Genomic DNA, 19,172 nt, shown 5'->3' with positions numbered 1-19,172 from the left:
TACGTAATGCAAAGTATTGTAGACACTCTGACAGTTTGTTTGACGTGCCGTGTGTTGCTTGGATAACCTTGCTGTGGTGATTGTCCTCACAGGAGACTAGGTCCGATGGACAGAGACAGGAGATATTACGAGCCTTATCAAGAAGATCCTTATTACTACAGGGAAAACAGGTGGGTACAGCTTTATTTGGTTGTGGAATGTAAATAGTTTTCTACTTGAGGTGAGGTTCCAAATGTTGAATCCTTATCCATAGAAATTTTATTCTGAATCTCAAATTCTGGGGGGTTATTTACTAAGAGCCTTATTACGTGTGGCCACTCTAGTGGCTCGCGACCGCGACTGCTCAGTCGCTTGAGGTAGCCACAGGTGTGACTAGGGGTAGCGACAAGTGTGGCGAGGTCGCGCGTCTGTCTGAATTTTATACAGACTTGAATGTAGTTTTTCAGTTTGAATGATATAGTCAAGTGAAGAAGATGAACTATTTCTTCTACTTTTACTTAAGCATCTTAAACATAGGCGAAACAATATAACATAGCCCGCTGGTGGCGCGACAGTCGACTAGTAGCGAGGGTGTGCTACTGGAGTGGCCAGTCGCAGCCACTGTCGTGTGCCTCGCCACCGCATTTACGTCGCTTAATAAGCTCCACATGATAACGTGGCCCGCTAAAAATGGCCTTTGAGCAGTTGTAAGCAGTTGTTTATTTGTAAATTATTGGAACGGCCACACAACTTTGATTGAATACCTTTAATCTTAATTGAATATTTTTGCCGAACAATGTTGTAAACAACATATTTTTTGAAATTGAAATTTTTAGAGAACAACAATGCTAATGACGTCCTTAACTGTGTTTTAAAATTACCTAGGTTGGCAGCACTTGAATGTACAGGAAACTGGCTGTGATAGTTTTTGTGGGGGCAGATAGTTTTTGTGTTTTCTGAATATTTTCACTTTCGTCACTAGCATCGTTTTGGTGGAGCTATTGAAGTTTGTATTTTCTGTCCATATTTTAATTTTTTCTAACCACCTTATTGTTAAACTGATGTTTATTGGTCGCAGGTCTCGTCCCTCAAGCAGGACGGGCCTGGAGTATCGCAGACATAGAGACTACCCTCCTCGCCAGCCTTACTACCCTGAACAAGGTAAGAGGAACACTTTATAATGAAAATATAAATAATTGGTTACTCGAAGAAAGTTGGCTACCATGTCCTATTGTCGCAATCAGGGATAATAGTTGGCAAAAATGTTAACAGAGAAACAAAAAAACACATTTTCAATTCTTTAAGACAGCACCACAGATGGTCACATATTTTAAGCTGAATGAATGCAGGATCTGTGTAGAATGGAGTGATATGACATGTGTAGTTTTGTTACTGACTAAGACCAGCGATTATCAAGCCAGTATCATTTTAATAGCTCAGTGGTTTTAGGACCGCTGCGTTTACATACGATCTACACTTGGATTTTCTAAAACTACTGCTTGAATTTCCTCAGGGACAAAACAAATATAACTGTAAAACCACAAACTATTGTAATAAAATGTGTGTAGTCTTGCTCACTTCAATTCTTAGAACATTTTGTCTCGTTATGTAGAATATGAAAATGAGCATTTTCCCATTAAGATACCTTAGTAATACTCATTATTAAATTTGAGAAAATTTTTGTAAGCATCATCTTATCTATGTAAATTGTAAATAGAACAAAAATAAATCATCTAATAGGTAAATCAAGTTTTTCATTTTTCAACAACAGAAGTTATGTTTTTAAGGTAGTTTATTTCCATCACTGCCTTGTTTACATGTTTTCTTTACAATATTTATATTCATTAATGAATAAGCCATTGTACAACCCTTAAATCCTGAATCCAGTCAGATATGTGTGCAGTTTTCATGACATGTGTTTCCAGGTGGCATGGACAGTTGGAACTATTACCGATACCAACAGTACTATGAGAACATGCGACGCACAGACCCGGCGGCGTATGCGTTGTGGTACGAACGCTATATGGCGGAGAAGTATGGAAACGCAAGCAACGACAGAGCCAGTGTCCACTCTGGCCGCAGCTCTGCCAATGAGATAAGCCACTCTCAAGACAAGTGAGTCATTGGCTATAAAAAGTCGCCAGTTATAATGACAAGTTTATGTCAGAAAAATTATCTTTTCCAAAACCTCAATTTAGAAGCTGGGAAAACAATTACCTAACATTCCCTTTCTCTTAGTTAACTTTACCTTGCTTTCAGTAAGTTTTTTTACAATGATTTTATCAATTTAAATTAGCTGTTTTACTGTCGTTGCATTATAATGTAACAGTAATAAAATCTGAATCATTATTTATGTATGTGTCATTGCATCGTGATGAAAATTTTTGTACCAAAAATGCTTGCTCAAATTTGTCCCATATTTACCTTTGTCCGACTCATTGAATTTGAACTTTGAGAAAACACCAGGAAATCACCTATTTCAATACTTGTCAATACAATAAATTTACTAAACTCAAACTCCAACAATTTCAGTGAGTAAAGGAGAAAAAAATAGGAGCTAAAGTTCAATGTACCGGTACACTTTGTTTTGAGACTTGTTTAAATTTTATTTTAGTATCAACACAAGTAATGTTTTGTTACTTTTTGGTTGTGTAATCTTCTTTTCTCTACCATCATGTGTTAACTTATTGCTGTAAGAAATAGTTTATACACCAAGGGCAAATTACTGGGTACAGTCCTCTTGAGATTGAGCAAATTTAAAAACATGAATGTTTAAATATTATAATTACTCTATTACCCAGTCAGTAATCTCTGAACCCCAATACAAGGTCAATATTGCCGCCATTCAGTATAATATGTACTGTGGAAGTAAATAATGCAAACGATAACTAGGGGTGTGCGAGTATTCGAACATCGAGCTTTTTCGAGCCGAATAGCGTCCTATTCGGCTCGGCTCGTGATTTTCAAAAAGTTCGAAATGTTCGAGCCGAATACTTTTTGAACTAGCAAATAAAACTTAAAATAGGAAATAAGGAACTAACTTTCATTTAAATTTAATCTCCGTTTCATAATTGTGTCAATATGTAATTCGATAAGCATAGCCTACATCATTACACGATGTTTGCTCAGTAAATACCGAACTGAACTGAAGAACAGAAGAACCAACCAACGAAAGAATTACGCAATGACAAGACGAAATCAGCTGACTAAATCAACTAGCCAATGCCACTGCCGTCGACACTGCACATCATTTTTGCTGCAATGTTTGGATTGGACACTAAACTGAGACTGAGTGAGAAAGAATACTGGATTGAGAAGCACTGGAACGGCGACTTTGTTATAAAATCGACAATGTAAACAAATGACGTAACTGGTCCGGATCGAGTGCTAATAACAACATGGTTTGGACAAATCATTTTAAGCTATTTTAAATTTGCACTTTCCAGCCAGTAACACATTTGTTTATGTTTATGAACAATACCGTGTCTGTTTTAATCACGGCCGCCTTTAACTACAGGCCGCGGTCTGGTCGAATTGGCAACACATCGCAAGTGGTGTTGTTCAGTGACAGACGTCCGATAAGATAACATGGCAGACATGTGACATTAGCTCATTAAATCGCACTTTATTGATTTAAATTTATTAATATAAATTTATTAAAATATTGAAAATAAAACATACAGAATTGAAAACCGAAACAATATGAATTTATCTGTAGATTTTTAAGCGGAGTCAATAATGTCATAGTCCAGTAACCATTCGTTCGTAAATACACAAATACCATTAGCTGCTTCCAAACAAAAACAGCTGTTACAACACCACTTGCGACGTTGCCAGTTCGAAGGCCGCGGCCTGTAGTTAGAGGCGGCCGTGGTTTTAATATTCGTGGTATTAGCATTGCCAAAGCGGGAACGCGTCAAGATGACACCACATCAACCAACCACCAACAAGAAGAAGCAGTTTAGGGTTGCATCATTGATTATACATCTTGGGGAAGAAGTATAATCAATGGTTGCGGGTTGATGTGGTGCACGTTGTCGTGGTGGCACCTCTTCCGTGTGGTGGCGGATTGTCGGGGTGGCACGTTAGTGCCTTCGTGCTTGGTGGCGGGTTGACGGTACAACCATATTAGTATATAATATTTGTGGATTTTTTATTCCATTAAAATCGTTATGATTGACCAACTTCGTATAAAGCAATTGCTTCGTCAATGATTTTAATCACATAATTGTTGACGTTACGCTTATTATGTTATAAAGGTACTATAATCAATGGTTAAAGATTGCATTTGGTTTTACTTTGTACTGCACGAATGTGAAAAAATCATATTGCGTGTTGCCGTTTCGTTTCTGAATCGTTGTTTGTTGTTATTGTTTTTGGTTTTACTTCTTGGCTGTTATCTCTGTTTAGTGTTTGTTTACTTTTAAAATTTTTTATCTTTCTCTAGTCGTAACATTGTTATAATTTATTTGTTATTTTATAAAGTAGTTTGTTACAAAAATAGTTTCGCCCAAAATGTAGGAAGTGCGTGTATTTCTCTAGTCACGTCGTATTTCTCTAGTCACGTCGTGTAATGAAAGTACAATTAGAACAGTTTGGACGTAGCGAGTTTAATTAATTTCGATTGTATTTGTAGTTTTTAAGGCCTGACCTTTTGTTTAGTTTACTGAGTTTCGTTCAAATTACAAGATGGATAGTGAAGATGAACAATGCATTGATGACCCACCAGCTGGACCTTCTACAAGTACTTCTGTTGAAGTGATCAACCCAGTTAGTCCTAGGCCTAGTTCTAGTATTACACAACCAGTTGGTCAGGCCATTATTTGGAAATATTTTACTAAGACAAGCTCCAAAGAAGCAAAATGTAATAGTTGCAAAAAAACCTTCAAAACTCCTACAGGGACTACATCGTCTATAATAAGACATTTGGAAAATAAACATGCTAACATATATAAACAATATGACACAGAACAGAAGGGATTTTTAAGTTTAAAAGCTGAACAAAAAAGGTCTAAAATGCCTAGGCCTACAGCCCCTAAGCAACTTAAAATAGATGAGCATTTTAGAACAACTGAGAAATTATCTTCCAACCATCCCAGATCGCAACTGATAACCAAGGCAATTGGAAAGTGGATGGCCAAAAGTTTCCATCCATATACTTTGGTTGAGGAAGATGGTTTCAGAAACCTAATGGGTATTGTGGAACCCAGATATCAAATACCTTCAAGAACGACCTTTTCTCGCAGTGTTATACCGGATCTTTTCAAAGAGACAAAAGTAAAAATATCAAATGATTTTAAAAATACAATGCAGGATTTAAAATCCTTATCTCTGACCTCTGATATCTGGACATCCGCAGCAAACGATTCATTTATCTCCCTGACAGGCCACTTTGTTGATCTAGATTTCAATATAAAATCTTATTGCTTGAGTAATTCTCATTTCCCCGAAGAACATAACGCTGTAAATATTTCTTCTAAATTGATGGAATTACTAAATGATTGGAATCATCAACAAGGAACTGATTGTACTATTCCAGTTTTTTGTGTAACAGACAACGCTGCCAATATGGTCAGTGCAGCGTCGATGACACCATGGACGCATATACGGTGTTTTGCGCATACCCTTCAGTTAGCACTCAGCGATGCTAAAAAAGATGTTCCTGGTATGCTACACATGCTGGCCAAAGCTAGGGCTATTGTCAGCCACTACAAGCATAGTTCTTCCGCAAATACCAGACTAAACAAATTACAACAACAATTAGGCAAAACTCCCCTCCAACTTGTTCAAGACTGCGAGACAAGATGGAATTCTGAATACAACATGCTTTCTCGTCTTGTTACTCTAAAGCAGGCAATTTCAGCTGAACTATCGACATCAATAAAACCTAACAACCTCACTTCTACCGAATGGGACTTGGCTGAAGGCTATATACCAACAGTACTACCTCTGATTGATGGAATAAGAACTGTCATTAGACAATTCATTACATCTGGGGCAAGAGGCACAATGTTCGCTAGGGCCCTTGACAAGGCAATCAATGCAAGATTTCCGCCAGATGAATATCTACTTAGCAAACATTATCAATTGGCAATGCTGGTTGATCCGAGGTATAAGGCACTAATCCTAGATGATATCAACAAGAAGCTTGCAATTGACTTATTGGAGAGGGAAGCAATGAGTTTCTACGCTGAAGATAACCCACCAGCATCCATAGGTTCTTCTACTTCTGGTGGTCCAAAAGGTCAGTACAAGCTTTAGGGTAAAACCTAGTTGTATTTAGGCCTAGTATATTTTTAGTCAGCAGAATGGCTAAAATTATAAAGTTAGGGCCAAATCTTTGCCCTACTAGTTTATATAAAAAATGAAAACATTAATTTTATAATGCTCTACACAAGAGTTTGTTGAGGCTTTGACAATTACACTGAATGTAATGTTCTATGAGAGTACTGGATGTAGTAACAGCTTGATTAGTTTACTGAGTAAAAAAAAATGTTTTCTTATTGCGTTAGCCAAAAGGCGGGAATTTTGGAAGGATTTAAGAGGGCATTTTCTTTTTGTCAATATTGTCTTTATTGTTGTAGGCCTATTGGCATTTTACAACTTTTACTCATGAAAACCTATCAAGTTGAACAAGTATCAACCTTCTGTACTCTTTTCAGAGGGTCTACCAGAGATGTCATTATGGGGTCACCTCCAGTCTCTCTCACAAAGAACCAGACCGAGTTCAAAAGAAGATGCAGTGAAACAACATGTCCAGGCCTACATAAATTCTCCTTGCATACCAATGCAAGAAAATCCATGTTCATGGTGGAAACAGCATTCTCAATTATATGGACCAATCGCTTCAGTTGCAAAGCGTTATCTGGGGATTCCTGCCACTGAAGTAGCAAGTGAGAGAATCTTCTCGAGTGCCGGAAATGTGGTGAATGAAAGGCGCAGGTGTTTAACCCAGGAACACATTAGTGAATTGGTTTTTTTGCACCATAATATAGATATTTAAGATATTTCGAAAATGCACAAGGGACGTTTGGGTCATGGTTATGCACCCTCACAATCTCAAATCAATATCATTTTATGATACAAAGTACAAACGCTAACTAAGCTAACTAACTGCCATTGGCGTTCATTTTCATGTTACATGAAACATTATAAACATAACCACACTTTTTCATGAACTCTGGAAATACAAAATGTTGAGTGTTTGGTAGGCCTATATTTTTATAGTGCAATATAATTATTTTCTACATACATGGTTAAGTTATCCATTCAATTAGTTTTGTTGTTATCTGGTTACAGGTTGAGTTATCTGTTTAGGTCTAGGTTATATTTTTATATTCAAGATGTTGAGTGTTTGTTTGGTATATTTATATTTTTATAGTAGGCTATAATATAATTATTTTCTACATGCGTGGTTATGTTATCCATTCAATAATTTTTGTTAAATTTAGATAGTTTTTGAGTGTTCATGTTTTACTGCTGTAACTTTCTCTTGATCTCAGTAACTATCTTTACCATAGGCCAAGTGGCTTTCGATTACCATACTTTTGGGTTAGTTATAGCCAATTCAATTTTACAAAATAGGCTTACACACCTGAAACAAGGCACTGCCTAGTACTCATTTGAAATATAGCCTAATATAGCAGATAAAAAATGCTAAAGTTCTAAGTTAGGCTATATCTTTTGCGTAAGGAAGTAGTTTCCTGATTGAGTTATCTATTTACTGTACGTAGGCTTAAAAATATTTTTATATTCACAACGGTTTCTTATGTATTTTTTATTTGTTTAGCTGTTAATGTTTTTATTACTTGCCTAAAATAACATGGGCTGAACATTTTCATCTTGATCTCAGTTTCATGTTCCTAATTTTCTAGTATTATCTTATGATTAAATGTTTAAGATGATTTAACATTTTGTAGGCCTATAATTTCAATAACCACTGCCTTTTTTTGCCTGGTAAAATGTTGATGCAGGGTTTTGAAGTGTATCTTTTTGGTTACATTATTTATTTATGTAATATTGCTACCAGTTATTATTTAAAAAAAAATATTTCATCTCTTAGTTTTGGCATTTTTAATTGGATATCACTTTCAAAGTTCGTTTCATTTTTGAGTATGCAAGATACCATACAACAGTTTGTTGTATAGTTTTTTATTTATTACACTGTTAATTGTTTTCATCGATATTCCTTAAATAATATAGCCTAGTCATTTTCATTTTGATCTCGGTTTTATGTTGTTTATTTTATAGTAGGTAGCTGTTGATTTAATTTGTTAAGATGATTTAAGGAGTTGTATTAATTTCAACAAAATACTTCCTTTTTAGGAAATTAAAATGTAGTGTCAGGGTAAAGTGTGTATCCTAATCTTTAGTATGGATTTTTATTTGTTACATTATCTATTCATGTGTTATTGTTACCGTTATTTTTTTCATCTCCTAGTTTTGGCATTATCAACTTGATCTCAGTTTCCAATGTTTGGTTAGTTTTCAAATAGGCTATATTTCCAAGATAAATCTATTGTTTTGTATTGATATATTATTTACTTGTATAAAATAAATTTGCATTTTTATTAAGAATGTTATCTTGTATTTCCCATTAAACCTTTAATAAATAGGCCTAGTAGGATAAGCAAACTCATTGAATATATAGGGGCTTGGTAAAATATTTACTTATTAAACACCTATTTGAGTAAGTTTAAACAATTACATGTATTTTGTATCTTTATTTTTGCGTAAAAACAGGAATATACCACAAACTTTAGAAGGTTAAGGTTCGGCTCGAAAAAGCTCGAAGCTCGGAACTTTTTGCTTAAGTTCGGCTCGGCTCGGCTCGAACCTAAAAATCACTATTCGCACACCCCTAACGATAACCGATTTGAAGTAGCTTTTTTAAAACGTTTGTAAGAAGTTATGTGCCAAGTACCAATGCCTATTTTTACCAGAGCACCAGCCCACTCCACTCCAGTAAGGCACGTATTGTCACAGTCTCTTAGTATGTGCTACAAATCTTCAGCTAACCAGTCCACTCAGACAGCTGGATTGTCCTTCACACATCAGCACCTGTGAGAATCCTTCCATCCTTCCTTATATCCTTGTATCCTACCAAACAAGTAGCACTGTGCATAGAATAACCTTTACGGTATGGGACATCAGAGTACCCACTCAAATGTGAAAAGCGTTAATTTTGTCATACCGGTAACTTACCTAAAAAAATCTGGATTGAATCTGGACCTAAAAAAACTTTGTGGCCAAACCATGAAATATAAATTAGCCGATTTTAAATATTCAATCTATCAAAATCAAAATGTTCAATACTGGTTCCAAAATCTCCCACTATTGCCTAGAAATTGAGATTAACTACATTTGCAGTTACATAGTTTTGCAAAATCAAGGCAACATCGTGAATATCTGATGAAACAAAAGTTGTTGACTTCTGCTATCACTCTAATGTCGCAAGATTTCCATCCAGAAAAAATGCTGAGAAATCTTGCATAAAAAGGGGATAGCAATTTTTGAGACTCAAATCTTACCCGGTCTATCAACATTGACAAATAAAATGCAAATGCCATTGTAAAAACCGTGAATAAACAGTGAATTTAACTTAAAACTTTGAGTGACAACACTGGACATGCACACATTTCATTATGTCATTGGATAGTATATTGAAATACAACATTGCCATTTCACTTTTGTATATTGGCTGTACAAGTCAGTATTAGTCCACTGTGCATCTTGTGCGTACCTTGCCGCTCTATTGTTATTCTAGGTAGTGTGAAATGGTTTGGATTGAAATTAGATGTAGCCTATATAAAATGGTAGATAAATCAGCTTACTAAAATAAGTTTATAAAATTATTTTGTAATTTTTAGCTGCCTGGTCAACTAAGTTTTTGAGATTTATACAAGCTAAAAACTACTTTTTCCACACAATGTTTCAAGTAAAATAAAAGAAATCGGAAGTTAAGTGAAAGTTGTAAACATAACTTGTTTTGTAGATTCTCTCTGTCCGATGTTTGTTAGTATTTTCTACCAGTGAGGGAATGTTTCAGTGAGGAAGATGACTCAGTTGTGAGAGCGGACGAGACTGTGTCTCACCGGTCTACGCCTCCTCTCTATACGTCAGCTCATGTCAGGGGTGAGTAGTGCTTTTATACACAGTTGTCAATTGGAACTGTTTTGTATGTTAAATGAATCATTGAAACTAAAAAAGCTTGTTAAGCCTGAAAATTGTTCTAGGCCTAGTTATTATTTTTTTTTTGAAATTATTGTAAACTTGTAATATTTGTTGTAACACTTAGGTTTTTGTTGCAGGACCTTCAAAAGCCAAAGACTAATTTTTTTTAAATTGTGTTAGAGCTATTGGGGTTTTCTCGTATTTTATCGAAATGTTTCCAAATCCAAATTAATTGACATAACATATTTTATACATTTAAAGGAAATTTATTGGCTCTAGCAACAATGTTGCAGTCTAAACATACTCTCTTATAGCTTTTTTAAGCTTAAGTTATAGGTAGTTTAAGGTATAGCTTTGTTTAGGTACCTTTACGTTAGCTATTGTTTAAGGTATGTTAATAACTATGTTTGTGTGTAAGCTATGTTTCCGTTCAAGCTTAAGTAAAGGGTGCTTTTTGTACACTATTTATTTATTATTATTTAACCAACTTTAAAACTAGTTTGGCTGAATATATTAATTTGTTTGCAAACCTTTGACATTATAACCAAAAACAAAAATTGTAAATTGCACCTTAATATAAGAGAGGAATGTTTAGCTTACATCAGCATGTTAAAAAATAACTGACGTGACATCCACGTGAAAGCAGGCTTCAGCTTTGACAATAGGAAGAGAAGTCTTCTGTTCAGTTAGTGAATTTACTTAGGGATGGACATTTTTTTGGCAAAGATGGGTTTGTAAGGATTTTATGTTGGATAGTTGTAACAGCAGCTTACCTTACTGACAAAAATAGATGAAAATGCTCAAATAAACTCATGGACTATTCAGAGCTAATATCTCCTTCTTCAGTAGTAGTTTCTTTGTTACATAGGACTAGTTTTGGAGAAAAGTGCACTTAAAATGCATTAAAGAAGAATCAATTTGATATTTTTCCTCTTGGGAAAGAAAAAGTAGAATGACAGTTACTAAACTGTCACTGACTGTTTTTTGTGAATTAACTGTCTTGCAAACTTGTGTGCTTTTAACTGCCTGGAACTCTTTCCACGGGTAAGTTAATCAAGTATCCATTCCTTCTTAATGTATTTATTAAGAGATGATAACTTAATAGCCGACACGTGTCATATACCATAAACATGTGCAGGTCAGTTCCATTCACTCGGTCAGCTGGTGACGGTCGACCCTCAAGATCCGTTCAGTTACGGTCAACACCAGGCGACTGTGACGGTGTACAGAGTGACAGGACCGACAGCAGCCGACACCCCCGACACACTGGAGTTCCTCAACAACCCTGGACCTTTCATCAGGTGCGCCACTACGACAACATGCCCTGTGTTGCTGGTCCTGTGCTTATTATGAACTTTATTACAAATTAAGATTGGCATACTGTGCATATTTAAACCTAAATATGAGCAAAGGAAATAGATTGAGATATCTTGTTTAGCTTTGTTACTGACTAGCATCATTTGTTGCTCTAGACAGGGTAGTATTAATTAAAAGCTCAATGATTAAGGACAGTTTAGGTCCAGTTTCGAACCATCAAAAAGCTACTGAAATTTTTCAAGATTGAATCGGTGATCTTTTGATTGTCTGGGGATCACTGTAACCAATCAGCTACCCAGCAGATATTAGCAATCTTCTACTTATTCTGCCAGTGGATCATGCATACAAGTAACCCGTAGTAAACCTGATTATACACTATCTTGAAGTAGACCTTCCACTAGCATGTAAAAGTTACTGTCAGTTTTAAGAAAAAAAAAGGAATTAGTTCAGTTGAATCATAGACATAGTTTACTTCTGTGAAATGTAATTTTCTCATTAATAATCCGCGCTTTTCAATCGTCCCAAACTGAATAACGGTACGCAAAAATAATTTTTTATCTCTTATTTCCCCATTAAATACTGAAGTATGTCAACCCGAAAGTGGAAATATATATATACCTTCAATAAAAGCCTGCGCTAAAAAAGAGGCTCATTGAACTATATTCTATGAGTCAAAACTGGCTCCTGAGATATTATAGTGTAGATTTTCTCATATATTGTATCGTTTTTCAGCGGAGTTACACACAAAAATACCGTCATTCAGTATCTGAAGAAGGAGAGAGATCTACTGACTCATTCATCAGAAAGACTCCTCTACGACCTGATATGTCTTGTAATCAAACTCAATGGTGTAAGTTAATCGTTATTTATCATAATAACAATTTTAACAATTTATAACAAGGTTAAACCTAACCTTTATTTGTGATGTGGAAAGCAAAAAGGGACCTCTTGTCGGAGATGCAAAATTTTCAGTACGGCCGATATAAGTAATTAAGGTCGAAAATATTGAATTTCGGGTTTTTATTGATTATTATACCTCATTTAACATAGAACATGACAGTATCGGTTAAAATCTCAAATTGAAGATGCAAAAGGTCGAAATAAATCATTTTGTCAGCCTCTGCATGGTCTGAGAAAAGGTATCTCTTGTCGCTCAATGTTATTTCGCCATAACGACAAGAGGTCCCATTTCTAATATTCCCTTTTTAAACAGATTTTAGTCCAAAAAATGAATTGTCCTGCATTCTAGTGGAAATTTAGAGAACTACAACGAAGTTCAGTTCAAGACGAACAAAATATCTCACAAATTGTGCGGTCCCGACAAGAGGTACCTTTTCTTATCTTATGGCGAAATAACATAGGGCCGACAAGAGGTCCCTTTTCTGAAAGCTATTTTTACGACATGCTTCAATAAAACAATTATTTAAATAAAAACTATCGTAAGTTAAGAAATAAATTTGTATTTCTTTCAAAGAGGACATTATAAGCTTTCTTTTGATACCAAAATCGTTTGTTGAATACGAAAAACACCGTGTTTATGCGTATTTGAAATTTTCAAAACAGTTTTTCTCAAAATGACCCTTTTCCATAACAAAATTTCAAAGTCCTATAACTTTAACAAAAAAAAAAAATCATACATGCGTGGGAATTGCACCAATCGATTCAGAATTTAATAAGGAATTCAAATATATATATATATATAAATAACTCAAAATCGAAAATTCCCGACAAGAGGACCCTATTCGCTTTCCACATTACTTAAAATATAAATTACCTCACCATTTTGCATTTGTTATGATGGATATTTACCAACCATACCAAACAAAATTTGGTAATTTTTACAGGGAGAACAGTTTTAATCAGTAAATGAGTTTGTAACAAAAAATGTAATTTTTATATTTGACAAACTAGAAAGTAGAATGAGAACCAACATATTGTACTGTGGTAAGATATACTAATGTTACCATTTGGTCTCCTCAAAGCTTATGATGTAGATTAATTTATTTTATCATCTGAACTTTAAAAAGTTGTTCTAAGATTTAATGTCAAAATTCCTGATTTGGTTACATTAGGTATGTGTAAGTTTGAATCGTCACCCATTCTTTGTCTCCCACTATCCCCAATAATTCCAGTGTGATTTTGTGAAGGGTTTGTGTGGATAAAAATATTTTGGCGGAACTACAAAGAGGGGAATTGCCTAGAAATGGTAACAAATATTATCTTCATCTCGTTGACTTATGTTTAAACCCCATTCATTTAATATCATGTTTTAAAAACCATGTAAGTACTAAGTAGTAGTTCCCAGTTTTTCACCTTATATTACAACATACGTAAGTTTAACTTTGGATGGATTGAGTCTGCAAGTTCAGTCACCTGTTGTTGTTTATGTTGTGATGTTGGTGTGTAGGTAGTGGACATGACAGATGTAGCAGACCTACTGATGGAGAGTTACAGACAGAGTCAACCTGAAGGTGAACTGTTCCCTGAGACGACAGTGGCGGGGGGAGACTCTACGCCACTCTCTCCACACCAGGTCACCTCTCGTTTCCGAGATCTGCTGCTAGAAGGCAACAAGACTGAGGCGTTAGGTGGGTATATTAGACTATCCTCACAGTTCAAGTCATCTCCTTTTTATTTTTATATAAAATAAGAAATGTAACTCCTTTAAATGTGATATAGCTTTAATATATTTTTTCAGCACTAAAACTCTAAGTATCTATTTTTCAGATTATTAACATTTTTTTCAGTTCAACTTCAATACATCGACATATTAAAAAACACTTGAGCAAATGTCATATAATTTAATTAAAGTTGATAAAAGTAAAGCATGAAAAATAAGTCTTTACTTTTAAAAACCTTACATGGTCGTACATTTCCTTAATTTCAGGTTGAAAAACTAAAACATCATAAAATGCACCTATTTTCTCTTGGTGTTAATTTACAATAAATGGTTTGATCTGCAGGACTACCGTACCATAAATGTTTTGTACATTTTTTATGTTTTACAGATGTTATTATTAAATTATATTAATCCTGTTATTTAGTTTTAAACTTGGCATTATCTTTGTCACTTTTCAGTTAGGCTATGAAATATGTTTCTTAGATGTTACAAAATGTTTTGGTTGTTATTACTTAATTCTTCTAAGACTGTTATCTAGTTTTAATTAAGAAAGGACTATTTTAAATGTTATAAGAAGACGACAAGCAGCTGTACATTTACCTGTAAACTCTGTACGTTATGTGGCAATAAACATGATTATGGTTATGCAGAGTGGGCAATTAAGAACAAGGACTGGGGACATGCTTTGTTCTTGGCGTCCAAGATGGACTCTCGGACCCACAACAACGTGATGGTGCGATTTGCAAATGGACTGCAGACCAACGATCCTCTGCAGACGTTGTACCAACTCATGTCCGGCCACGAGCCTCAAGCTGCCACGGTAGGACTAAAGCCAATAGATTAACTAAGCCCTCTTGGTTTTGGAAGAGTGGCATTACTCTTGTAGTTTGATAATTCAGATTATTTTACCTCATTTCCAAGGTTTATTATTACTAGTGGAACCCCGTCGAAATCGACGGTTAATCTTGCGGTTTTATGTAAATTCAGCTAACTGCGATAGATAGAGTGAAGTCATTAAAATCTAAGTTAAATGAAGGGAGGATAAGCATAATAATAAGTATGACGATTGTGTTCCCTAAAAAACGTGATTGTTGAATTCGTTTAACACAATATTTCCTACTTTTTTATCGGATTTAGGTTGCCCAAAAGGTTTTTTAGGAGTCTTTATAATTGTTTGTTCATGAGTTTGTTTCATGTCAAAGCCACTTTCACTATATGGGAGAATGAGTTCATATAATTGTCTATCATGTTACGGAAAGAGTCAATATTTATTACTAACAACTAATTCCATCTGCTTTAGAAAAATCATTCAGATTGAATCCAGATTTATAAGTAAATCTTCATCTTTGGTCATAAAAATACAGAATTTTTTCAGCATTTAAATAAGTTTTTTTTTGTATTTGATAAAAATATCTGATTCTCCAGATAGTAGTAACATTCTTACTTCGATCTAAGCAATTTTAATTCCTTCTCTTGCCACATCGACCCGTGTATTTAATCATCCTGTTCTTACTTGATAATTCATTAACTTGTGGGGTAGTTTTGCCTGGCCATATCGACCACATAAAGCTGTGCATGTTTTTCGAGGATGGAATGAACCATAATTGTAGGAAATTTGATCACAAATCTTGAACATTTGCAGAACCAAATCCATAACCTAGTCCAGCCTTGGTAACAAATTATGCAAATGCAATGAGATGTGATGACACTGTTGTGTTTCCGAATGTTTTGTATGTAGTGAGGTTTAGATGCGTTGTTCGACCTAGCTACATGTGTACATCAAAGTAAAAACCCTGTAGGCCTACACATTTTTTTTAAATACCTGAATTGACATTAGTTCACCTACTTCACCAAAACCATAGATGAAACATACTCCGTAGTTAGCCTATTCCAAAATTTGAACACAACTCTCATCCTCAAGTTACTCATCTTTGACACAATTTTCAACCCGATTATCGAAAACTGTCATACCAATAAATGAATTTCTGGTGTTCTTTCTTGAATTCAAAAATAAGTGGTGATTGAAAGTAGGAAAAAAGGCAAGTGCCAACCTTACAATATATATAAGCTAACCCGATAAGGAATAATTATATGTTCCTTTGAAAATGATATGTCACACTTATTTCATAATTTAAAATTTTCTAAGAGCAATACAGTATAGATTTTTGAACAAAACATTTAAAACGTATCATAAAATCATCATTTTGTTGAAACTATAAAAAACTTGCCATGCAGTGGAGAATCAATTTAAAATCATAAACAATAATGTAAACATTTAATTTTGACAGTTTCAGTAGACCTTTGAATACAATTTTAATATTAACAGCTGGTTCATTAAAAGTAGTGTAAAATTATCCATATGGTCATAATGTAAACAAAATTGCTGAGTGAACTTTAAAGGCCTCTGGGGCAGAGCCCCAAGGAAATTTACCTCGTTTCTCTTTTGAGGGCTCACCTACAGACCAATACCTTTCTTTAGACACCCCTACCAAGTTTCTACACCCAGCCGTTCTCTCAAATTAGCTGCGACAAAAACCCCGTTTTCCTCCATAAGAATAACATGGGATGGGACTTTAAAGGCCACTGGGGCAGAGCCCCGAGGGAATTTACCACGTTTCTCTTTTGATGGCTCATCTACAGACCAAGACCTTTCTTTAGACACCCCTACCGAGTTTCTACGCCCAGCCGTTCTCTCAAAATAGCTATGACAAAGAAAAACAGTTTCAAATTAATATATAGATTCCTTGAAGATAAATTGCAGAATGTCAATTTCAAATTTAAAGGAAAACTAGATAACATTAATTCACCACCAACACACTAGAGTTAGTCCAGTCAAGGAATGAGGTGTAGAGTGCGTGAGCAGGTAACTAAGCGATTCCTTCAGAAACTTGTTCAGGGGGCTTAGGGTGTTAACATACCAAAAGTCCTGACTCCTAGGTGGTGAGCCAGGGGGTGGAGGGGGGAAAAAGGGGGGGGGAGAAAGGTATGCATTTTGGGTTTTTTGATTATATCTCGAAAACTATCAACTTTTTGTATACTATAGTAAATTATAAAATTGAAGAAGATTAAATTTTCTACAAGAAAAGAATATAATGTGTTTATTTTGGTTCAACAGATTACGAGTTATAACTTATTTAATTGATATCTTATTAAAATCTCCTTCCATAAGAAATACATGTAAATTAGTATGCGAAATGGGGCGAATCCTATCCGCCCAAAGGAAATATAAATGATATTCTGGAAATCTTGACAAAATTTCCAGTAATTTGACACTTTAATCATTAAATTGATCCAAAATTAAGGCGAGGGCGAGGTAACAAAATGTCGAGTTTTGGTGTTTTTTTATTGGAAATATAAAAAAAACCTTAAATCATCCCATTTTTAAACGCTCACCCTCGCTTTAATTTTTGACAAAATTTCATGATTAAAGTGTCAAATTACTGGAAATTTTGTAAAGATTTCCAGAATATCAGTTATATTTCCTTTGGGCGGATAGGATTCGCCCCATTTCGCATACTAATTTACATGTATTTCTTATGGAAGGAGTATTTTAATAAGATATCAATTAAATAACTTATAACTCGTAATCTGTTGAACCAAAATAAACACATTATATACTTTTCTTGTAGAAAATTTAATCTTCTTCAATTTTATAATTTACTATAGTATACAAAAAGTTGATAGTTTTCGAGATATAATCAAAAAACCTAAAATGCGTACCTTTTTCCCCCCCTTTTTCCCCCCTCCACCCCCTGGCTCACCACCTAGGAGTCAGGACTTTTGGTATGTTAACACCCTAAGCCCCCTGAACAAGTTTCTGAAGGAATCGCTTAGTTACCTGCTCACGCACTCTACACCTACTTTTGGCTCATTCATTGACTGGACTAATGTATTATAAGTTAAAGTTGAGTGTCAAATGGATAAAATGATATCTTTAACCAAGATTCGCTGGTTCTGTTGTCAAGACAATTACCTATTCGAAGCCCAATGATTGAGGACCGCTTGGTCCATTTAAATGACAATATACACAACTAACTTTTCCAAGAAAAGTGTTCCAGGCAGTTTGCACACAAAAAGTTCCCAAACAATTTATTGGATATTCCTCCCCTTCAAAATGGATTCTCCAGAAGGAAGTAGTAGAATTACCTTTTTGACATTTCAATATTTACTGTCCTCAAACTCATATTGATGTATACTGAATCCACTATTTGTACTGAAATGTTACGATATTAATGATTATTGTTTCATGCTGTTTTTGCCATTATTGTCTAACAATGTGCTCACAAAGTTGTAAATCAGCTGTGTTATAGCTGTGTTCTTTATACAGAGTTAATCTTAAGTTGTTGTTGCAGTGCGCTGCTGACAAGAGATGGGGAGACTGGAGACCTCATTTGGCTATGATGCTGAGCAACCGCACTCCCAATGTAGAGGTTGATCGCAAGGCTATTCTCACACTGGGCGACTCGTTAGGTAAATATTGGTAACCAGGAACACATGTTTAATGTCTGGTAGCTCTTCTCGTGTTCTGCTACGGAGTAAGAATGTAAAGAATAAAACAAGAAAAATTTAGACGTTCAAGGGACAGAGCCCTCTGGGATTCTATGATCAGGAATAGACAGAAAGCTTCCCAGATATCTAATCATTAGTTTTTTTTAAAATTTTAAGTTGTCCTACCTAATGGACGGTTTGATATTGCAAATATTACATATTAATAACATAATTTGATTATAATATTAATTATTATAAGGATACACAATAGTTTATCCTTATTTCAAATTCTTAATCTAGCCTTGGTAATATTTTAAACACAGATTGTAAGCTCACTTTAAAAAATGTGTTCGACAGGACGAAGAACATCCAGAACTACTTATAGCATAGAAATATTTTTTACTTAAATTTTAATCCTAAAATAACCAAAATAAGACGTTGTTCTGTGTTAAATATAATTTATGTTTCTTGTTAGCTAACAAATTAATTCAATATCACTGTATTTTAGGTCTACTTTAGCAACAACCAACAACAAGTGTTTATGGATACCATTTTTTCAAGTGTTGTAAAGTGAAATGCGAAACAAAAATTTCAT

At 34.8% G+C, this 19,172-nt stretch overlaps 1 protein-coding gene across 11 annotated transcripts in view; it reads left to right on the top strand.

Moving 5' to 3' along the window:
- Positions 1 to 19,172, top strand: part of LOC128991291 (protein transport protein Sec16A) — a 63,625-nt gene that overhangs the window by 19,707 nt on the left and 24,746 nt on the right. For 9 of the 11 annotated variants that reach the window (XR_008490627.1, XR_008490626.1, XM_054414057.1 and 6 more), the window contains exons 11-20: positions 93 to 170; positions 1,058 to 1,140; positions 1,905 to 2,094; positions 8,922 to 9,041; positions 10,028 to 10,113; positions 11,291 to 11,453; positions 12,202 to 12,319; positions 13,877 to 14,057; positions 14,740 to 14,909; positions 18,442 to 18,559. Coding sequence is in view for 9 of the 11 variants with exons in the window: in XM_054414057.1 (XP_054270032.1) it covers positions 93 to 170; positions 1,058 to 1,140; positions 1,905 to 2,094; positions 8,922 to 9,041; positions 10,028 to 10,113; positions 11,291 to 11,453; positions 12,202 to 12,319; positions 13,877 to 14,057; positions 14,740 to 14,909; positions 18,442 to 18,559 (1,307 nt within the window). In the remaining 2 variants the exon portion in view is untranslated. The remainder of the gene's footprint in view (positions 1 to 92; positions 171 to 1,057; positions 1,141 to 1,904; positions 2,095 to 8,921; positions 9,042 to 10,027; positions 10,114 to 11,290; positions 11,454 to 12,201; positions 12,320 to 13,876; positions 14,058 to 14,739; positions 14,910 to 18,441; positions 18,560 to 19,172) is intronic. The other 2 variants (XM_054414055.1, XM_054414060.1) reach the window with 2 other exon arrangements.

The sequence above is a fragment of the Macrosteles quadrilineatus genome, unplaced genomic scaffold (assembly GCF_028750875.1).
Source record: "Macrosteles quadrilineatus isolate MER2022 unplaced genomic scaffold, UCM_ALF_1.0 Scaffold_4__1_contigs__length_99947679, whole genome shotgun sequence".
Taxonomy (NCBI): domain Eukaryota; kingdom Metazoa; phylum Arthropoda; class Insecta; order Hemiptera; family Cicadellidae; genus Macrosteles; species Macrosteles quadrilineatus.
The sequence above is the reverse complement of the archived record's forward strand: the minus strand, read 5'-3'. Positions and strand labels throughout refer to the sequence as shown.